The sequence below is a fragment of the Erythrolamprus reginae genome, chromosome 3 (genome assembly GCF_031021105.1).
Source record: "Erythrolamprus reginae isolate rEryReg1 chromosome 3, rEryReg1.hap1, whole genome shotgun sequence".
Taxonomy (NCBI): Eukaryota; Metazoa; Chordata; class Lepidosauria; order Squamata; family Dipsadidae; genus Erythrolamprus; species Erythrolamprus reginae.
The window spans coordinates 128,930,065-128,954,252 of NC_091952.1; the positions used below are offsets into that span (position 1 = coordinate 128,930,065).

At 34.0% G+C, this 24,188-nt stretch overlaps 1 protein-coding gene across 1 annotated transcript in view; it reads left to right on the forward strand.

The window, feature by feature from the left end:
• The window catches only part of COL24A1 (collagen type XXIV alpha 1 chain), a 173,138-nt gene that overhangs the window by 95,412 nt on the left and 53,538 nt on the right, over window positions 1–24,188 (forward strand). Inside the window, exons 23-35 of the mRNA XM_070746621.1 lie at window positions 769–822; window positions 1,250–1,294; window positions 7,030–7,083; window positions 8,008–8,061; window positions 8,904–8,957; window positions 9,743–9,796; window positions 11,865–11,918; window positions 12,345–12,389; window positions 12,486–12,530; window positions 14,868–14,921; window positions 17,417–17,470; window positions 17,728–17,781; window positions 22,170–22,223. Of these exons, the coding sequence (XP_070602722.1) occupies window positions 769–822; window positions 1,250–1,294; window positions 7,030–7,083; window positions 8,008–8,061; window positions 8,904–8,957; window positions 9,743–9,796; window positions 11,865–11,918; window positions 12,345–12,389; window positions 12,486–12,530; window positions 14,868–14,921; window positions 17,417–17,470; window positions 17,728–17,781; window positions 22,170–22,223 (675 nt within the window). The remainder of the gene's footprint in view (window positions 1–768; window positions 823–1,249; window positions 1,295–7,029; window positions 7,084–8,007; window positions 8,062–8,903; window positions 8,958–9,742; window positions 9,797–11,864; window positions 11,919–12,344; window positions 12,390–12,485; window positions 12,531–14,867; window positions 14,922–17,416; window positions 17,471–17,727; window positions 17,782–22,169; window positions 22,224–24,188) is intronic.

The window sequence follows — 24,188 nt, forward strand, 5'->3', positions numbered from 1 at the left end:
AGTTGGAAAAAAATTTGATTCCTTCACTGCTGTGGCTTTCCATGATCTCTCTTTTCAGATTAATAGTAGTGTTATTTTTGGAAACATTTAGTCCATGTATGTGCATCTGCTCCCATTGTCAGTTAAATGAACCTAATTTCTTATAATTAGGAATATCAAACAAAACTTAAATGTTTTATAATAAATTCTATCCACTTACCTTTGAAAGGCTAACAGTGATTTTTTTTAATTTTTTTTTAATTTCTTTTTAATTTTTTAATTTTTTAATTTTTTTTTAATTTCTGAGAAATTAAAGAGAAAGCCCATGACTTTCAGTTAAAAAAATAATCTATTTTGAAATCATTATCTACTTTTTAATTAAGGCGAGTAAGGTGCAAGATTTAAAATGCTGAGAAAGAGAAATAGACAAAACAAGAATGAGTCGAAAGATTGTGGTATAAACTCTGGAGATTATTCAACATTTAAGAGCATATTATCTAATGTCTTAATTTCTTCAACCATATCAAAACATATTTTGAAATCCTACTTTGGTGCAAATTTGGTCCAAACGTTAATGCCAAGGGTGAAATGCTTAAAATATATAACTGCAATTTTTCTCTAGTTGTTTTTGTTGAAAGAAAAAGCAAAAGGACTTTATATATACAGATGGCATATATTTTTCCCACAGTCACTCTATTGGGTTGTATCAAGCACAATGCAACTCTAATTGTCAGTGATTTAATCTTTATTTAAAAGCTTTAAAAAGTGAACTTCTTTGTTTTAATATAGGGGAAACCTGGAAGGAAAGGTTTTGCAGGTGAACCAGGACTAGAAGGCCTGAAGGTATGACTTAAAATTATTTCTGATATTTTCTCTTGTTAAATTAAAAATAGTCAGAATTTGAATTTTTCAAATTTGATGTCAAATTTAGACATCACCCATCTCCCTCACAGAGGGATTCTGAGCAATGGTAAATGGTTGGTTTGTGCATAGTTGTAGAGAAAAGCAGAAATAATACTGGCAAAAAAGTGCAAGAATTATTAGCAGATAAAAGACAATAAATGACATTTCAGCCCTTCAGGGAAAGGTGAGACTGTGAAAAAGATTTGAGTTAATATGTTACGTGGAAAGATTTTAGAAAAGCAAATAATCTTTTTCTAACTGTTGATAAAAATGCTCTGGAGTACAGAAAACATTGTAATTTATATATACATGGATAATATTTAAATTTCTGTATTTAAAATAAAGTCTTATATTTTTAAAATAACAGGGAGAAACAGGAGACCAAGGAGTTCTTGGGAAAACTGGTGAAACAGTAAGAGTATACTATTTTCTATTTCTACATGGAGGCAATTTAATTCTTCTATAATTCCTTAGTTTAGATATGCTATTAATTTAATTGAAGCTTGATATTCCTATCAAAATTCAGCTGCATCTTTGCGGAATTCCATATCCTCCTCAGTAATATTCAAACTTTGTTTAATATTCACAGATAAGAAATTAGAGTTCATATAATTTGCACTAAAGTGAGAAAAATAAATGCATGTGTGTGAACCCAGTGGAAACACTGGATGGAACACTCTTTACAGTATATTGGTTTTAATTTCATTATATCACCCTGTTCAATGAAATACATTTTTCACCATAGAAATTAGAACACAATTTGTACAGGTTATTCAATGAATACATATTTCCATCGTTAAAATCCTATAAAACTCTTTTGTCTCTTATGTTGTCTTGAAATGCAAAATCTAACTAGAAATAAAAATACAGAGACATATACCAGTGATGGCGAATCTATAGCACAGGTGCAACAGGTGGCATGCAGATTTTGGAGCCTGGGGAGGGAGCCTACTGGGCCCACAAGAAGTTGGGAAACAGGCCATTTCCAGCCTCCAGAAGGCTTCCGGGGTGTGGGGGAAGTTGTTTTCGCCCTCCCCAGGTGTTGAATTATGGGTGTGGGCACTCACGCATCTGCACTAGCACCCGAGGGGGAAAAGGTTTGCCATCACTGATATATACTATAAGATTAGAGAAACACTGATATGAAAACTGACATTGAAATCATACATACTAACTCTGTTTTCACTTATATAAAGCTTTTGGCATTGCCTAATTGGTTAGCCTCAGGTTTCAGAATGCAGGTGTAAATTATCTTCTTGGAATGTTCATCTGTATTTGAATGGACATGGGGTTTCTTAGAATTCCTCTGTGCTGTATGTCCACATATTAGTGAGGCATCGAAGATCTTAGATATGAATGCATCACTACATTCATTCAGAAGATGGATTAATAGTGTACCCCAAAAGGAATGCATCCCACTTATATTATTAATCCTTTTTTTCTAGAGAGAGAGAGAGATAAAAACCTTTTTGCTGAAAAGTTATTATTGTAAATGGCTTTTGAATAAAGAGTATTATATAGTACCAAAATTAGAAATATTTTTTGTGATATTAAACTAGCAATAGTCTATGTTAATGAATGTAATACAGTTTTATCATAGAGTTGAATGACCTGGTTCATACCACATGTTAATCCAGCTAAGATTAAGTTAAAGGAATGCCTTAGCTGTCACCTTTATTCCAATCAGCCTTCATGATTTTTAACTTTCCTGTTGCTAAGGGTAGATTCCAAATTTGGTGTGCTTCATTTCTGGTCTTAATAAACTGGAATGTGATGTTTTCAAACTTTGTATTTTGCTAATCGGAAATGGCAGTCCCTATGGATTTGAATAGGACATCTAATCATATTAAAGTCATGGTATTATGCAGAAGCAGTATAGGATGGAAGCACACGAATGCCGGTTAAGCAGTTTGGTTGCCTTAATATATTGTGCATAGGTACTCAATAAGCTGAAAAATTATTCCAAGGGTACCATAAGTAATTTTTACAATTATATAAGATTTTAAATGATGTTATCATTACTGCCCATCTTCAAAGTAGCTTCTATGCTTGCTGGATATAATAAGGCCGGAGATAAAATTAATAAGCTATATGGATTCACACTCTACATATCTTTAAATGAAACATGTCTTTTTGTTAGAGGTTTTTTACATAGTTGTTACGTGAGTACCATCATGTTCTGAATATTTGAATCAACTTTTCCACTTTGAAACCAGATTACTGCTTAGTCCTAATTAATGTAATGAATTAAAAAGCACTCATTCCGAAAATAGTTTTATTAAAGATTTATTATGTTCTTTTTAGTCTCTAGAGACGTTTACAGTATTTATTTAATATTTATTAAATATTAAATAATATATTATTACATGTTAATATTAAATTTAATATTTATATATCCCATCAGTTTATACACAGAAGAACTACTTTTCACCTTCCTATATAAAAATACATCTGTAGTCTCTATTTACTCCCTTTACTGAAGAAAATTTAGTATACATCTCATTAAAGATAATAGCAGTCATTAATATCAAGAAGCAATTAGGTTTGTTAAAATTTAATGTTCCTAAATAAAACACTTTTAGTTTTAATCTAGGTTTCTCTAATCCCTCATTTGCCTGACCTAAGAAACCATGGTTTGTGAAAATAATGAGGTTCTATGGCAAATCCTCTGCTGTTCATTTTCAGTCAAGAATTGCAAGAAATTTTAAATAAAAACAATAATAAAACAAATGTATAATTTCTCAGTGCCTTAGTTCTTATTTAAATCTTCACACAGATTATTTAATACATGAAAAATCTCAATCCTTTTGTTGGAAGGTGCTACAGATATTGTGCATTTGACTATAATTCCTTTTTCTGAAATCTGTTCATATGGTAAAAATTCCTCATATCTGTTTAGAAGGATCTGGTATTTAAGATCCTACTAAATAAATTATATTTTTGGTTGTTGACATGAAACACAGTCAAGGGGTTTTCTCAATTGAAGAAACAATTTTAATTTAACATATTGGTAATGCATTACTTTGGTTAACATCTTACAATTGAAATGGGGTTTTATCCTGCTGGTACAATTAGGGGGTTCATACAGAATCAGGAGATCTACATATATAATATTTAGTTAATTTAATTAGAATAAAAAGAGTTCCATAGAGCAAATTTGTACAACAAATGAGAGAAAATGGTTTTTTTAGAAGTGATGCCAAGAAAAACACTTTTTAAAAAACTGGGGAAAATGCTTCTCTCTGAGCTACTGTATGCTGGCGTGCACAGCTAAGTTTAACATTTTAAAAATATTAACTGCCAAAACTTTTAAACAACATTATATTATAAGCAAAACTTTTCTATCGCTGAATATAAATCAAAACAAAAATGTTTTTAAATATTAAAAAAATAAGATCAGAATGTTATATTCTTTCAGCCCTAAAAATAATCTGGTTGATAAAAGGGATATTATTATAATTATAAGCATTCGAACTCATTGCCAAAGTGGTAAACATTTACCAGATAACTGATTACATAAATGTCACTTCAATCTACACAATTTGTGGATATTAAATATTGCAATTTTCTGAGATATTGCATTATATCACATTAAAGGGCCATAAATAAACCTGTCAGTACCATGATGTTGACTATTGTTAGAAAGACAAATATCTGAAATTGTCCATGCTGGCTCAGGAATTTTCCACAGATCCTGAAGTTGCCATAGTGGCCCACAGCTGCTATACAGGATTGTGAAATAATAACTATCAAATTGCTTTCTTCTTCTACACAAGAGGAAAAGAAGAGATATTGTTAACATACTCTTGTCTATAATGTAGATGTTAAAAAATAATCTTAAACAGTAATCTGACACTTCAGTTTACTAGTCCTCTGCCATAAAATTAAAGGAAACAGCTCATTATTTAGGACAATTTTTGGGTTCAGTCTTTCAGTAGTCTCTCTAGCGTGATACTTCAATTGGATTATTGACTCTGCAGCATAATTCCCATGCTGGCTGAAGAGTTATTGCAGCTATAATTCCTACATCTGACATCTATTGGCCTAGGGAAGGCTATTTTCAGCTCATTGGTCTCCTGCCACAAAATAGAAGGAAACAGCTCATTATTTAGGATATTGACTTAGGATAAGCTGTTTTCCAGTTTCATATATTCACACTTTTCTTTCTTCATGCCTGGGGGATCCTCAATTTTATTTGTTTCTTTGTGATGGCATTAGAAGGTTGCTTCTCAGTTCCTGATTTTGACCCATGTGTCCCAAGAATATTTTTTTTTGCTTCTAATTGGTTTTTTTAATATTATACAGATAACATTTTATGTAGACATTCTTCTATGTTGTTTCTTTTCTTTATTTGAATATATTATTTTTAGTTTTAATTTGTATTTAAAAAGTGATGCAATTATGCCAGAGGCCTTCTAGCATGCATGGGAATTGACAAAATTTAACAGAGGAGTACAATTTGGTCTTAAGCACTGGTAATCATATCATATTTAAATTTCTTTAGCATCCACCATATTTACCATGGGAAAAGCTCTTTGAACTGTTCCGTGAAAACATTTGAAGCCTATAAGATTGGAACTGCCTGATACAAAAGTCCTGAAGCTGAATGCAGAATCATTTTAGAGTTTTCACACATTTTAAAATGAAAATAAGAACTCACCAAGATAGATGTACCGTAATTATAATGCCAAGTTCCAAGTATTTACTGCACTGACATTGTGATTTAATCCTTCAGGATATCTGATTCATAATAATTAGGCCAGCAGCTTGATCACTAAAGGCAGATCCTCAAATGTATATCTCATCAGAACTCTGCTGAATGGGTAGCAGCCAAATAGGAAGAAAGAAAAGGAAGTTTTGAACAAGTTCTAAGGACAATTGTATCATTCTGAATGGCAATAATGAGAATAGCTTTATAATCTTTAAACATAATTGTAATGCCAATAGAGAAGGTTCATATTATAAATATGCATATTAGTGCAATCAGAGCTGTGTAATTTTAAGGATTCTGTATATATATTGTTTTTTCTAGTTCTTAAGAATCCTTAAAAATATTATTTAAAATTTGCAGGCAATGGTGTTAAGATTTTTGGTGATTTGCAAAAGCAACATTTGTGCCTTCATATAACTAAAAAGTGGAATATATGGTGTTGTTAGCACTATGTACAAAACAGTTGGGTTTGCAATATATAAACAAGCTAACAATGAATAGTTGTATGTATTGAAGTACTATAGCTTTAAGAGCTAGTGTTGCAAATTGCCATAGGAGGGAGCCAGAAAGCATGATTCTCTCTCTCTCTGCTCTATGCTCTTTCTGCTGATTCACTGTGACTGATATAGTAAGCTCTGTGTGTTTGATGATAGTCTGATGTGTTTGTAAGCTGTAATGTATGTGTGATATGTAAGACAAAGACAGTCGTGTAATCTTATTATTGTATTATTGTATATATTGACTGATTTGACTGTGAATGATTGGACTGTTTAATTTTACTGTGCTATTTCTAAAGTAAACATTATTTCATAAACTTTAATGTATCTGTTTTGGATGACTGAATAATTACTCATATCTCCTGGATATCTGCTGGAATCCTAGTTTTCTTCTGTGCATGTCCTTGATAATTCAAGGGTTCTGCACACTCCTTAACAGGTGTACAATAAATTGTGAACATTTGACATAGGTTGTCTACAGATGTTTCCAGATATTTCATAGAATTTGACTGGACTCATATTTGCATATGGTCATATATATAAATAAACGTTTCTGAGATTAATTATAAGATCCCTAATGGCATAATAAAGTGCAGTATTGCAGGCAAATGAGGGACCAGGTTGTTGGCATATGCAAATAATTCTTAGATTATAAACTGCCCATAGAGTGCTATTAAGCGCTATGTGTGGTAAATAAATCTAAATGCTATTGCAAATAAACATTGACTATAAATGATAGGTTACTGATTGTTGCAAGTATGGTTTTATAATACATGTGATTTTAGTGATGTTTTCATCGATTTTTTACTTATTATATCGTATTTATACCTGTTAGCCGTTCAGAGTCCATTTGGAGTGAGCGGCAAATAAATGCAATCAATCAATCAATCAATCAACAAACAAATAAATATTTGCTTTTCCATTTCTCCTGCTCTTTAGGGACCTATTGGCTCACCTGGTGAAATTGGACTTTCTGGGGGACCTGGTGAGAAGGTATACTGTAAGATCCTAGCAGATAATTAATGTAACAAGAGTAGCACAAGTAATATGTACCCATACTGTGCTTTACAACTAGTGTTCTAAATTTTGTTCAGTATGAGCTACGATTATTTGTCATGATGGAAGTCTATTATAGACTACTAGATTTTGTAGTTTTTTTTTACAAATGTACTCATTTTCTAGTTGGGAAAGTTTGCATTATTCTAATTTTTATTTCATATGTAAACATAACAGCATGTTTATTCTCTAAATCTGTGTTGGAATTTAATCATGCAAAACAGTAAAAGTTACTCAAGTTGCTTGGAAAAATGTTACTTGATAATAAAACTGCAGCAGATTTTTTTAAATGGAATGAATATGTGCCAAGCAGACGATTGATAGAATCTGTCATCAAATGATACAATTGGGTTGAAAGTCACACAGTCTGTTAGGATCCCAATTTTTTAATGACAATCAATAGTATGGTTTTCATGGGGAAGAAAGCATTCATCTTGTCCTTTCTGGATTAATTAAAACCTGTTTTGAATCATATATATTCATCCCAGAATGGGGGGGGGGGGTAGGGGACTCTAGTGATAAATCCATTAATGGAGAAAGGAAAACGGTTCACATGTAGGCATAAATGTAGCTACAATACTTAGCTCCTACTGGTTTTGTTTTCCATTCCTGGAGAAGCTTAGGAATAACCCTAGAATCAGGAGTTACTACTCACTCACACCACCATACTGAATATTTATTTAGGTATACAAGTTGTATTTTCATTATTAAACATATTTCAAAACTGGGTATGCAGTTCTACTGTCAAAAATCAAATAAACTACTATATGTATGAACAGTATGTATGTATGTATGTATGTATGTATGTATGTATGTATGTATGTATGTATGTATGTATGTATCTGTTTATTTATTTTTAAGGGAGACAGAGGTAATCCAGGCCCAGTGGGCCCTCCTGGAGAAAAAGGTGTCGTGGTAAGTAAATCCAGGATTATGTCATAAACTATTGCCTAATTTTATTTATTTATCTTACATTAACAAATCTTAAGTAGAAAGTATATACTTAAATAGTTACTGGAAAATTCCTGCCTTTACTAAATATTAAAGTAAAGGTAATCCTGTTTACATGTAGAGACATTTGTATGAAACAGTCTGTAAGAAAAATGAGTATCTATTCCATCAAAGATTGTAGGTATTGGGCTTAATATTATTCATCTTTCTTAAATATTTGAAACTCAGTATTATTTTTCAACAGTAGTTTTTGCTTATCATGTTAATTGAATTAACTATTTTAAAGAAATAGTTTTACAGCAAAAATGTAGCTTTGGTTACTCACTGAAAATCAAGCAAAAATATTTTGAAGCTAGGACTTTGAAACTTCTGTTTGAGGAGGAAAGTATCTGAAAAAGATAGCTTGAAATAGTGAACAAGATGTTATAAAATTCTCCGAAACATAATCTGGAAGTTAGATCAAAGGCATATTCTTTGACCACACAGATATATTTCTGCAGAACTAGTATTGTTATTACTTAAATACTACTACTTGAATACTACTTCTTAGAGGCTTATATGTATTTGCATTTGTATATATATTTCATTTTTTTTAATGGAAAATCATTATTTTCCATTAAAAAAAATCAATTATACTGTATATACAAATGCATATACATATAAGCCTCTCTAAGAAAATCAGCTTGCTGGGCTTCCCAGTAAAAGTTTTCTTCACTAATAAAGTACATAAGAATTCTGTACACGGCTCAGAACAAATGTAACAATGTATCCATGCATCAGCCATATTATATTTACTTCTATTTCAGGGATACCCAGGTCCACCAGGGGGCCCTGGTGATATAGGGCCACAGGGGCTACCTGTAAGTATAAAATATTATATTTTTGTGCATCTCTACATGAGTCAAATATCTATTAATTTTTAATCTTAAGTCTATTAATAGGCAGTGTAACTTTAGAGAAAAATTATTCAGCCCAAAGTAAGGAATATTAAAGGCATGAGTCTAACCTTGGAAAGCTTTTATACCCAGTGACTTCAAAATAAGATATTTAAACCAGGCTTAATTTCTGAAATTGAGAAATTGATTTGCAGTCTTTCCCTATAAGCTATAAAACTATTATGGGGGAAAGTACGACTTTTTGGAACATTATGTATAGCAGCAGGAAAGAAAGGTGAGTGATCATGAATCACTTCTCTTGTCATAGTGAAATCTCCACATAATTCCCAGTGAATCTAGTCCAGTGATTTTTGTTTTTTGACATAGAGGTCAGATAATCTAACATGTACCTATGTGAGCATATATGTCTGTTAATTTATCTTTTTAAGTCCTATCTGTCAGAAAGTAATGCCATGACTGATATGTTACCTGTTTCAAGTTGCTAATATAATAATTTGTCTCTCATGCAACTTTACTTTTCCGTATCTACAATTATGATGCAATTGATAGAGTATTGGACTGGGACTAGGGTAGATTAATTTTAAAACTGCTGAATGGCTGAAGAGAAATTTTAGCCTACTTCAGGGAAATTTCAGAAAAGGGCAATAAGGAGAAAAATGAGTGACCTTTTGGGAAGGAAGTTGGTAACAAAATATGATACTGCTACTGCTCTATGATAAATATGTATTACATTCTTACTTATTATTTAGGGCCCTCCAGGAGCACGAGGACCTCCTGGACTGCAGGGTTCTAAAGGTCAAAGAGTAAGTAGTATGTTTATGACCTCAAGTATTCTCTCTCTCTCTCTGTGTGTCTCTCTCTCCCTCTCTCTCTCTCTCTCTCTGTGGTAGGTAGGTAGGTAGGTAGGTAGATAGATAGATGTGCAAAGAAGAAAAAAGAAAAAGGGGAGAAAAACAATGTTTAAATAAGAGATTTCTGATCATTGCAACAGGTATAAACAAAATTAATTGTTTTTCCACTCCATCCACAATTCATACACAGTTCACATCTTTCCCATAATCTATCGCTTATCCATTCACAAACCCATAAATAATTAACCTTCCTATCCAAATGTTAGCAAAATGATCCTAAGGGAGTCACAGAATTTTATAAGGATATGTCTTATTTTAATCATGATCAAATCAATAATCTTAGTCTTTAATTCATTGAGATGCTCTCATAGAATTTAATCTCCCTTCAATTTTTCTTTCTGCCATCAAGGTTTTTTAGGTTTTTAATAACCTTCATTTTTAAATCCAGTAAAATTATCCAGATATCTTGGCTTATTATTTGTATTTCCATTTGGACTGTCATATATGTCTTACAATCCAAAAAATTCTTTATTTTCTAGTATTTCTGCATCAGGTGATTGTCATTTATCCCATTCATTTATCAGTCTTCCAGAATACTATCCTTCACATCTTTCATTTCTTTTTAAAAACCTTTTGTAAATAATCCATATCAGCAAGCATTGGTACTAACATTGTAGCTCTTAGTTTCTGATTCTATTTTTCAAAAACTTCCTGAAATATCTATATGTCCATTTTCTGTCATTTTATGGGAACCACAGAAAACAGGCTTGTCTCTTTTTTTCCCTTTCTACTTTTTCCTGATTTTAATTGTTACTCTCGTGTGGTGCTTTATTTCTAAAACTGCAAAACCTCCAGGTTCTATAATTTATTTTCCAATAGACTAAACAATTTATATTACCCTAAAAATACTGTTTTATTATTTGCCAAACCCTTTAGCAAAGTCCTAATATCCCAAAATTCTCTGGTCCTTGAATTCATTTGCAACTTTCTTAAATTAAGACCTTCTTATATATTTTTTTGCCATTTATTTCAATTTCTTTACATTATTTAAGCTATTAGTTTGTCCTTTGTATTGGAACAAAGATTAACTCACAAGATGGTTTTTCATGCTTGTTGCTTTGAATTTCTCTTTCAACGTTAAATGCTTTTCAAATATTTTTGAAATGTATTAGGATTAATTAATCTAGTTTTCTTAAAAGTGTGGTTGAGAGCTTAGTATCTTTCTTCATCTTCTGGCACTGAAATCCATGGGAAACAACTGGTCTCTGGTCTCCTTACAAGGAGTTGCTGTCCTGAGCACAATTGGGCAATCCCTCATCCTCTCCTTTATCTCGAGAGGTTCTATTAGACTGGGCTTGTCATTGTCTGTCACTCCTGCCCACATTTCATTTCCCACCCTATGGAGACATCTAGTTTGCCATTTCCTCACTCAGAAGTGAGAATAATTTTACTTCGAAATTGATCGTTTATGTATAACACATCCCTATTCTCTTACAGAGTTAAGGTAGCTAAAGGCTGTGAAAAATCAGTCTCATTATAGTCTACTTATTGGAAAAAGAAAAGATCTTGAGAAATAGTTTGAACAATTAATTGTGAACTTCTAGAAATGAATTGCACTCTAACAATTTATATCTTGGAGGACGGATCTTAAGGTGATTGTGTTCATAGGTCAAATAGAAAAGTAATGGACAAGAAAAAAAGGAGTCTAGTAGGGTTGACAAAATTTGCAGAGAGACAGATTTTTCAAGTTTTTATTCAAAGGTGGTGACTGAGGATGTTTATTATCTCATACAATTTTTTTAAAAATCCCCAATGAATTCTGTATGCATGTGTGTGGGAAAATGTAGTAAGTGATAGGGGAAAAAATTACAAAATGTCCTCATTTGGATCCAATTAAATTCTATGAATTATCATGGCAACAGTTACAGATTTTGTGCTTCAGTTTTGTCTTGTGAATCCTTAGATGCATACACATGAACAGTTGCATCATTCCTGATTGTTTTTTGTTTTAATTCATAAGGGACCACGAGGCCAAGATGGTCCTCTGGGAGAACAAGGGACAGAAGGTATCAAGGTAAACTTAACTTTTTTTACCTTTGTCCCCAAAATGATCCATGTTGCTGTTAGATGCGTGAAGTACAGTACCATATAACCTTTCTTTTATTGGGAACTTGATTCTTTGTCTCTGAGTTATATGTTATGCCATTTCCTCCTTGGTGTCTTATAGTGTCTTCATTTCATCACCTAGATTAAGATAAAGACTGACCTCATTGTAATTTTGACTAAGTGATCGTTTAATTTTAGTGAGTTTCTTTGACATTTTTTCTAGGAAGTGGTATAAAAAGGAATAAATAGTACCTGCATTTGTGCCTGTGGTTGATGACAAATTTCCCAATAATTTGCACTAAAAAGAATGTCAATAATTTGGGATTTAGAAGAAAAATTGTCATATTTGAATACAGTGTACATTAAAATAACCCTATTGATTCCTTTTTCCCAGGGAGAAGTTGGTGATGCTGGGAAAAAAGGCATTCCTGGTCTCATTGTATGTGGCATTTTTTTAACATTCATATTTAAGGCATCAATTGTGACAATATTTTTGAAATAGAATGGACACATTACCTTCTTTGTGTTTATACAGGGAAAATCTGGAATCCCTGGAGGAAGAGGCACTCCAGGAGCACCAGTAAGTTCTTATTTGTTGGTTGGTTGGTTGGTTGGTTGGTTGGTTGGTTGGTTGGTTGATTGATTGGATTTGTATGCCGCCCCTCTCCAAGGACTCGGGGGGCTCACAACATATCAAAAAGTACAAAACAGTATGCATCTCAAGAAATCCAATTAATGTGACTAAAAGAACTTAAAAACTCCAATATAATTTAAAAAAACATTCATCACCATTCACTCCATAAATACACTAAAACACTCATTGGGCGGGGTCTAAGATCTAATGGCCCCATGCCTGGTGGCATAAAAAGGTCTTTAAAATTTTCAGAAGGCAAGGATGGTGGGGGCAGTGCGAATATCCAGGGGGAGCTGGTTCCAGAGGGCTGCGGCCTCCACAGAGAAGACTCTTCCCCTGGGCCCCACCAAATGACATTTTCTGGTTGACGGGACCCTGAGGAGGCCAACTCTGTGGGACTTGAACGGGTGCTGGGATTCGCGTGGCAGAAGGCGGTCTCAGAAGTGTTGTGTATACTTCCTTACAGCTTGAGGAATTTTTAGACTCAGAGGAGGGGGGAGATTTACAGATCGTAAATTTGCCAGATTTAGCCACAGAGGGCACAGTTAATAAAGACCACAGAGCTAATGATATTCACATGAGTTCAGATGAATCAAATGGGGAAGATAGGAGATGGAGAGATGCTCGTTTTAGATGCATTCAAAAATGCTTAGAAGAAAGGGGGAGGAGATATAAGAAGGAGGGATTAATTAATCAATTACCTCACGTACGGGTGTGAAACAGAAGAGAAGCTGATTTCATCAATCTTGTATTTCTAAGATGGGGGCGTCCATGACAAGCTCCGGAGCGTAAGCTAATCATTGTGTGATTTATTTGCCTCCTTTTATGACTTCTGGCTGGCCCTGAGTAGCCGATAAATTTAGAATGACTTGTGGAATGGTTTTTATGTTACTCCCAAGCTAATCTACTTAATTGCTAAGGATGAAGAGGAGGAAAGAAAACGCTGCATGCAACGTTGAAAAGAATAAGGAGAAATAAAGAAGTTGTGTTTTTATGATGAGATGCATTGAGCAATCATTTATTCCAATTATTACCTGTATGAGCCTTAAACCAGAACAGGAGATGCCATGTAGGGATTTGTAGGTCATAACCAACACTTTGAATTGTGTCCAGAAACTAATTGACAGCCACTGCAGTCTGCAGAGTGATGGTGAAATATGGGTATGCCTTGGAAGGCCCATAACTGCTTGTGAGACTGCATTTTGGACGATCTGAAGTTTTCGAACACTCTTCAAAGGTAGCCTTCCTGCATCAGTGGAAGATTTATTTTTTTATAATTCCATTCTGCTTCTCACATAATACATTGAGTTTATAGTAGTTGAGATCACCTAATGTAAGCTGAAATTTAAAGTATCATGCAAATACAAGTAAGTCTTGTTTAATGACTGCCTTATTTAGAAAGATTTGCGATGGTGATGAAAAAGTAACTTTGCAACCAAACCTCACATTTACAACTTGTGCAGGTTTATAAAGCAAATGAAAGCTGAAGTAAGATCATGAGCACAGTCACAGTTTCATTTTAAAGCAACCACTTTGTTTAATGGCCAAATTGCCAGTCCCAATTGTGGTCACTAAATGAAGAGGACCTCTATTAGAAGCTAGTCTAGTTTTCACTGAAATAATCATACAGTTGTTTGGGGTTAAAACTAACTTCCCTAGCCAGGTGGACCATATGAACACAACCATTATGTTACATTTTTTAATTGTTAATGTAAGTAATTTTTTAAAAATTGACATTAAAAATAAATGTGTTCTGATTTGTGTGTGGAAATGTGTTCTGCATGCGCGGAAGCAAAAAACCTTGCCGGAACATGGGCGCATCTGTGTCTCCGTGTGTGATTTTGCTACCTGCATGAGTGTAGAAGCGTAATTCCACTCAAACTCACAGTACTTCCAGAGCCGCAGAGGTGAGCCCAATTAGACGTTCCGGCTAGCAGCTCACCCCTGGTTATCTGCCATTTTTCATATATATTTTTTAGTATGTCTTCATATAACTACAACAAAGTAAGCATCATTGCATTCATTGTAGTTTATTTCACAGATAAGGAAAAGATTTTATCTTTAGTTTGTATATCTTAACTTTTCAAATATGATTTAGGATGCAGCTCACCAAAATGAAAAATTTACTAATTCATAAATCAGCCAGTCACAAGTCCTTATATTGTAGAAATAAAATTATTGTATTAAAAAAATGTCATTGAAGATGTTTTATGAATTGCATTTTGATCAATTTATGAAGTTTTGATGTAAAATTTAAGTAGCTTTTTGGTTTTGTGTTTTTAGGGTTTGCCTGGCCTTCCTGGAAGTATAGGAGATGGAGGTCCTACGGGTGAACCAGTAAGTTGATTTCATTTCATTTCCTTTCATTTGAAATGTGAAATATAATTTCTTGGAAAACGTGTCTTGTTATATTGCAATTAAAGTTATATTAAAGAAACACTTTTATATTTAGGTTGAAACTGTGTGACTCTTAGTAAGTCTCTCTTCTACAGAATAAAGTATTTTTTCTTCATTTCTTTAAATGTGTCCATTAAAGTCTGAAAATCATAAAAGTGGTTAAGAGAGGATATTTAGCATTCAATTTTTTAAAAATTCTTTTTCTGGCATTTTCTGTTCAGCTTTTGCCTCATCTTTTCAGATAGTGGTTATAGAGAACCCATACGGTACTCCCTTTTTTATTCCCAAATGATTACCCAACTGTAGTACATTTATATCAAGTATAAATAATAAAACACGTATCTTCTGTGCTGCAATTTTATCAGTTCACAAATATATGCTGTCCAAGATCAGTTGAGGATTTACTCAGATTACTGTAGTTAGCTGGTGTGATTGTATATTTAATTTAGTCTGAGATAGATTATGTAACTTTTTATTAAGTTTCTAAGAAGTTGAATAGAAAGTAAACTGTTTTTCTGAGCAACAGCTCACCTGCCAGTTAATATAAATATAAATACAAAACTGACAATGAATTTCAGCTGATTATTTAAGTCAGTATTTTTCCAAAGTAGGCAACTTTAAATTGTATTGATTTCAACTTCCACAATCCCCCAGCCAGCACGGGGAATTCTGGGAGTTATATAGTCCATGCATCTTAATGTTGCCAAGTTTGAAAATCACTGATATAAATTGAGTGGCAGCTTGCAAAACAGTCTTTATGACAAAATAAGCAGTGTTTGAAGCATCTAAATTTTCTAGGCTAGACAAAAAGACTATTAGTTGTTGGTGGCAGGTGGCAAGTATTATCTGCTAATTGTTCAAACCAATCTAAGAGGAGACCAGTAGAAAAAAGTACATATCTCTACTGACTTTTAATTTCAAAAAAAATTTCACTTTTTTTGCTGTTAACATGAGAAAAACTACTGAAACAGTTTTAAAATGCAAGCATTTTTCATTATATGTCAGTACTATATTAAGAATAATTGGTTTGATATTTCAAATGATTGTTTTGCTTGTGTAAGATAATTAATACTTTACATAAATTTACAGATTTACAGATATAAACCATTACCTAGATTAAGAATTCTGTGCCACATTTATTTGTCCTACTGTGCATGTTTTTCTTTTCTCCATTAAAAATTAGAGACTCTGTTGTCAGAATTTAATTTACCCATTAAAACAAAACCAAGATTCAGGCTCTTTCATATGTATTTAACAAAAGCTGGTTGAAATTATAGAGCATGAAACAAAAAGAGTATGAAATTTGAAATAAAATCAATATATTAAACTAAAGGTAGTCTCCTTTAAATCAAGGTCAGCTCCTGGTGATTACAGAGATATGCCCATGTCTGCAGTCACCAATTTTTGAGATACTATGGAAATGGTAGGCTTCTGCTAACTTTGGGATTTTTTAAAATCCAGGCTAGTACACCCATAGAGCCTCCAATGTAAGAACAAGCCATGTGTGAGTCTGCTTAGCATTTGATCCCAGAGAACATTACATAGATATTGCCACAGTTATCTAGCAGAGTTCCTGGGTTTTGCTGATATACTGTAAATGGTATCAGAAACAGTGTTGTGGACTCCAAAACTGGAAATTTCAAGGCATTCAGAAACCTCAAGTTTAGTAGACATCAGCTTTCATGCTAAGGCTACTCTATCAAACATGACTGAGATTTTTTTAATAACTTATCTCCTTTCATGAGCTTCTGAAAAATATTTCAGAGCCTTACCATGAGACAATTCTTATCTTTAATTATGTCTTGTACTGTAGTCCAGAAGTCTATAAATCTCCAAAGTTATATACTTTCCATGAAAGGTGTAAAGAATGAAGGAAGTTGGCAAGACAATTTGCAGATCATATAAAATTATAAAATCATCACTGAATGGATTCCACCTAATCTGCAGAGAATGGTCAAGTTTTTGTCTTTAAAAGTCAGGAGGAAAGCCTAGAAGTTAAACCCTAGATCATAGAGATATACAGATAGATTGAGTTATGTGAGAGTAGAGGTTCTACTTGTATACAACGACATTCTTCTCTGTAATACAACTGTGTCATGTCTCTAAACTTGTGCTGTGAGCATGTTACTGAATATGGAGCTACTTGTTTCGAAGGTTCAAATGTAATGTTACGCCTAGTAAGCCTTGATAAATATTCCATTGTCAGATGATGATTGGATTGTTGCAGCAAATCCTCTTTAAGAGTGAGGACCATATTAAATTATTGTACTCTCAGAAGTAATAGAACCTGGAAAAAGGAAATATCCAGCTGTGAGAAAAAAATATCTTCAAAAACCTGGCCAACTGATGTTATTGTACAGTACAGTATTGGTATAAAAGTGGGGTTTTTTTATAATAACAATGCATTGCTCACATACATTTTTGTTTGATACAAGGGACCGAGGGGAGAACAAGGTGATGTTGGTCCTGTAGGTGAAGCTGGCTTTGAGGTGAGTCCTTTATCTCAGCAAATGATGTAGACAAGAAAAACTGAAGATCCTGCTGCATTAAAATAAAAAATATTGAGGAATTTAAAAATGGGATCTTGCACCATAGTAGAATAAGATATTATACAACAAGTATCTCATTCATCACCCCAATAAGACTTTTTTTTAAAAGTCCTGTGAACCTCCTAGTGAGCTTCATCATGTTGGAAAGCATTTAGTGCTGGACAACGGATAACTTCATTTATATGTTTTCAATGCAGGGACCACCTGGCCCAGAGGGAGAGCCAGGACCATCAGGAGAACCAGGCACAAAGGTGATTGTTGGAATAATTTTGTTGGGGTGCAGTTTGAATGATGAGGAAAAACAGGCAGCTATTTCTCTACATATATATTTGAGATATTTCATGGTGATACTTTTCATTTTATTATACGTGAAATATTTATTATTTCCACTGGAAGCATTCTGTCTGAAAGTAAATCATGATGTTTCAGTTCATTTTGTCCTGTTTGATGATGTCATTTCTGCACTACTCATGTATAAATCATGAGTAATTTTATAAAATAGGTGAGCATCAGAGGTGGGTTCCTCCCAGTTCAAACTGGTTCTCTAGCACCAGTAGTGGGAATTTATGAGCGATAGCTAGCTGGCCACCCCCCCAAATCATCTCTCTCTTGTTTTTCCCTTCTACACACACACAGAGCAGCTTTTTACTTTCTGCGCATGTGCGTGCGCCCACATGGCGCGGAAAGAAGCAAACCATCAGCGAAGTAAGTTAGAACCCACCCCTGGTGAGCATATATATTAGCAATACCACTTAGACTTACATACCGCTTTACAGTGCTTTACAGCCCTCTGTAAGCGGTTTATGCAGTCAGCATATTGCCCTCAACAATTTGGATCCTCATTTTACCCACCTAGGAAGGATGAAAGGCTGACTCTATGTTGATCCTGGTGAGATTTGAACTGCCAGGTTGCAGGCAGCCAGAAGTCAGCAGAAATAGCCTGCAGTACTGCACTCCAGCCACCACAGCTCATTAGTTAGAAGTTTGTAGGAAAACAAAACAAAAAGGGAAAAATAATCTGGTATTAAGGGAACTGATATTGTCAGGTGCAAGCAATCAGAGCCACTTGTGAATAATTATAGTCAGCAATTTATCTACCATTTATGTTACAAGAATCTCAAAGATTGTTTGCCTTCCCTGGGAACAACCACATAAAGCTTCATGTATCTTGGGGATCAGGGTTCAATCTTATGCATCTTGCAGCTGTGCAATGACTCCAAGCTAGACCTCCTCTTAACCCCTCTCTTCGACTTAGCTTGTAGTTTCCAAGCAAAGATAGAAGTGAGCATAGGATAGAGAGATGGAATGTGTATGTATAATATTTATACTAAACATAATTGCTAGCATCAGAATATACTTTGAATTAAATGTTAATTATAATTAAACATGCATTAAAAAACAATCGTAATTTCAGTAAAAGTTTTATAAACAAGCAAGATTTTATTTATATGTATATAGGAGATCTATCCTAAAACTGTTGTTCATATAAAACAAATAAAATAATTCAGGAGAAGTTAACCCTTAAAAATTTTCCCCCATGATTAAAGTTAGCCATTTTTAATGCAGGTTACAACATATGAAAGCTGCTTACAACATTTTCTTTTATTTTTAAAAAATCAATTTTATTACAATTTTTTTGTCCTTCCCACCCTCCCCAAACATACATATTTTATGAACAAAGTGTTGTCCAGATTGTTTTTACATATCTTTTCATATACATAATCCATTTTACATCCTATCTCTGTTTTCCATTTTGGCCATAATAGTATATTTCTTTATCTCAATTTTTTTTTCTTAATACATAAGTAATATTACTAGTCATCCTAAATCCAATCTCTTACAATAACATCAATTAGTTGTCTTATTCCTCCATTATCACATATATTTCTCAAATTTCCTATCCCACTACATTTCAACCTCATCTCTTAATTTAAATTATCTTTAAAATTAAACCAAATTACCTTTTCACATTCCATCTGCTGTTGTATTCTACTATCAACAATATACATCATCATATTCAAATTTTGCATTAAAACTTTAACTTAATTGACTATCTACAATTAATAATATTTTAAATTTCCCATCCCGCTTTTTCTGCTAATCTGTTTTGCTATAAACAATATATATCATCATATTCAAATCCAATTTAAAAATCCTTTAACTTGATCAACTATGCAAAATTAATAATATTGATTCAATTTCCTTAATCCCTATTATCCTTCCTCCTTTCCACTAACCTTTTATTGAGATTTGTTCCTCGCCGGGAGAGCCAATCAAAACATGGTTGGTCAATGAATCTTGTCTGGTGACTCAGTGAGCCAATCATGTTGAATGAGCATGTCCAGAGACTGAAGAAGAAGAAGGGTGTGGTTTAGCCAGTACTTTGTGGTGAAAACATCTCTTGCCATGTGGTCTGTGAAAAAACGTGATATTATAGAAATCTTTTGTTATAACCTTATAAAAGGTTATTTGAATCAGCAAATGCAGTCATTTGTGAAGCTTCTGATTTATTTTGTTACGCACAATGCAACACCTTTCCCTCTTTAACCATTTTCTTTAGATCTCTCCTTTTATCCGATTCACTTAGCTTCTTTTTCTTTTCTTTTCATGTTTCTTATATCTTTTCTCCTGAGTCCTTTTTTTCGCTCTTGAATATATTGTTCGAGTGGTTCTCCCCACAATTTCCCCTGGTCTCTTCCCATTATTTCCCTCTTTACCCTTTGATTGATTCTTTTTTGAGAGACATTCCCCTCTGTCTACTCTTTTTTTGTGCCACTGTAAATCCCAGTGAAATCATCAGACTTTTTTTGCTTTCAGCCCCTTCTTCAATATTATTTTCTTGTTCCTCATTTATATTCTCTTTTACTACCTTCTCTCCTATTTCCTGCTCTATATAATCCAACAAATTTCTGATTGATTATTACCTTTTAAAATTTTACACATGTTTTTAACATCTTAAATAATTCCTCATACATTCACAACTGCGTGTTACCAATGTAACAAGTTTTTTTAAACTTTTTACATCACCTTTAATTAAAATTTAAAGTCCGTATCATCTCTTTTAATTTTCAGATTCTAACGTTCATTTCATTCTGTCAAAGGTTTATTGTGTTCCACAGTCATAAACAATTGAAGCCAAGCAATGTAGAAAAACAAACACTCCTTAAAAGTTCTCAGTTTCCAAATTACCTTTCAATAGTCAAGATGAAATTACACAGCTGTGCTCTCTTCTGTCTTCCATCTAGTATTGCAATGCTCTTTTTCCACCAGCAGATGGCTCCGTCCAATCCACAATATTCTCAAATCAGCTGTTTATTAAAACTCTCAAAAATACTTTAAATCCACATAAAAATATTTTTCTTCAGATTCTTTTCTTTTGTTTCTTTCATTTTTAAATTTCTCCAAATTCAATTGTTAAAATGTAGTAACCTTCTTGGGCTTTAGTGTTTTAATCTCAGTTTTGTCTTTAACCATCCAGAGAATTTCCCAATTGCCAATTATCCACTAATTTCACCTCTGGGACACCTTTTAATATTCAAATTCGAAATTTTCTTTTACCTGTGAGTTGGCCAATTACTCATTGGTTCCAACACTCCATTCAGACACCGCTCCTGCACAAAAACGTAGTCCGGTTGCCTCCTCCCGCCCCCAGTCCGAAGCTCTGTCTCTGACCTGTTGAGGAACTTGCCTGTTTTCTTAGTTGTCTGAGATGCCTCTCCTTCTCACTGTCCCTACAAGATTGTTCCAGTCTGAAAACACCCCACCACCACCATTTGTCAGTCTGGATTTTCATGGAGCTCCTCGGACCCCATTATTTTCCAGCCATTAGCACTGTGACACTTCTGGTTTCTCTTCACTGCTTACAACATTTTCAAATTCCTATCCATAGAATAAATAACTCAAAAACTTTTATAATAGGGATGGGGAAGTGGAATCCAAAACAAGGTAGTAGTCATTGGTGCATTGATGATGTTATATAGTTGAGTAATGTAACACCTGCAAGAAAACAACCAAGCTCTGAGAGCACCAAAGACCCATGGTAGGAGTCACACTTAGGTAGATACAGATATACAGGAAGCCTGGTGACACTGGAAAATATGGATTCAGAGAAGAAAAGTCCAAGTCTTTTCTAACTCATAGCTACCCACTACTCAAGCCTTCCCAGCTTCTCTTTCCAGTCAACAAATGGTTCATGACTAGAGTCCTTTCTGGAATTAGAGTAGGCACTCCAAGCTTCACAAGAATGAAAGGCAGGCAAGAAGGATTCAAGTGTGGGTCTTCAGGAACTAGCAAATTTCTTGTTCCTCTCATTGCTTCATCTTTGTAAACATAGAGTTCTGTCATCATTCATTTCAATTCTGCTATGTTAATTATCTGGTGTCTGGCTTAGTTAAGAATGAGACATTTTTATCTTTCCACTATACTTGACATTTGTATTTGCAGAAAAACTGCTTTTCTATTTCCACTTTATTTGTGGTGAAAAAAACAACATAAAGGTTAATTTATTTAATTTAATTTATATTTCAGAAATGAGTTTGTTTTATAAAGAGCAAACATTAGATAACTACTGTAGCAAACTTAGTGTTTTGTTCTGTTGATCAGAATAAGATTCACTTGATATTTCTGTTGCATGTAACAGGGAGATCCTGGACCAGTTGGAAATATTGGAGCACCAGGTGAACCAGGTGTAAGAGTAAGTACTGAATATTGTAGCATATTTTGTTGCTAGGGTCAGAATTATATTGTAAATGTAAAAGGGCTATGTAAATTAGGAAAGCAGGTGAGAGATGAAAAGGCTTCTTTGCTATATCTGGAAAACTATCAATATCATGTTTGATTAAATAATTTTTTAAAGATAGAGAAAGAAAGAATAACAGAGTTGGAAGGGACCTTGGAGGTCTTCTAAGCCAACCAGTTGGAGACCTTACACCATTTCAGACAAGTGGCTTTTCAATCTTTTCTTTAAAATCCCCAGTGATGGAACACCCACAATTTGCACATGCGCCCTACACTTACCTACATCCAAACAGCCTGCATGGAGAGTCCTGGGAGGAAAGAAGAGGGGTGGGCGGGACCAGCCAGGAGTGGGATTTGGGAGTTCTCTGAACTGCACAGAATATTAACTAGAGGTTTTCCCAAACGCCTGCGAACCCTCAGCAAGCTGCCATGTCATTCCTAGCACTTCTTTTCATAAGACATAGCATGTTTTTAATTATGTAGCTTAAAGGTTTGTAAACTTCTATTAATATAGAATCAAACAGTTGGTCAGGATTCTTGAACTTAGCATTCAGGCTAAGTTAAAGTATCCAGATGTATGGCCTTGATTTAAACTCATCCAGTGAAAGGGATATGATCACTTCTCTGGTTAATTGGTTCCACTATTGAACAACTATTGCTGCAAGAAAGGATTTTTTTTTCTCATAACAATCAACATCTGTCATTTTGTAACTTTTATTATTTTGTGTCTTTCACTCTGAAACAATAGCAAATAGGTCTACTATAGATACAAAGTGACAATAGATCAAGATAGTCTGAATTATAAGAGTTGCAACATATGTTTTTCTGAAGTTAGATTTTTCATGTTGAACATGATAGTCAGCCTCCTCTAATAGTCTCAATTTCTTTCTGCATATACATTTGCAACTACTGAGTAAATCAATAGTACTCAAAGAATAGATAACAACTTGAAGTCAGAACATTAGCAATAACCCAGGTGGACACTTGGAATTGGCAGCTATCTTTTTCATATTTTTATAATGATTTTTAATAGCATGCTTATGTATTCCTATATGAAGTCAAATCACAGTTTTTTAATATTATAAAGAATATTTTGTTTTGAAATGCGCTACCAGAAAATTAAAAGGTAAGCAAGAATGGAACTGATCATCCTCCAAGAGGGAGGTTCTACAGAGCACAACAGGTCTGATAAATTAGTGGCTTGTAAATGATTACGTAACTATGACAGTGATCTTGCGAATGGGTAAGCCTCCAGTTTCATAGCCATTTCAATGTTTATCGTTCTCAACCTTTCTAATGCCATGACCCCATAATACAGTTCCTCGTGTTGTGGGGACCCCCAATCATAAATCTAGCACCATTCAAGAACAATCTGAAGTTGTGAGATGTTATAGATCAGTGGTTCTCAATCTGGGAGTTGAGACCCCTTTGGGGGTCGAACAACCATTTCACAGGAGTCGCCTAAGACCAGGGTTGGACTATTGCCCGGACAGGGGGAACGCAGTGGGGTAGAGAAAATGGAGATACACCCCAGAGCACCCAATTTCACTGAAAGATGTTGAACTTTAAGCTGATTGGCAGGAAGGTCAGAAGGACACCCCTACTGTAAATGCCTGATTGGTTGGATTGTAAAAATATGTTCCAAGGCACCAGAATAGAAACTTTAGTTCCTAACACCATTGGAGTTTTGCCTTTTCCAGTGTCTTAGGCAGTGAAGGGCTACCAAAATTTTTACTACCACACTGTGAGCGTGGCTTATGCAGGATGCCCTGCATTTTCTTTCAATGTCTTTCAGTTAAATTGTGGTGCTCTCACAACTTCAGATTGTGCTTGAATCCCAAAGGGTTGCAAGCTCCTGATTCTTTAGATCAATATGTTGTCTTTTTCAAAAAGACACAGCAGTTAAATTTTTAGTGAGGGC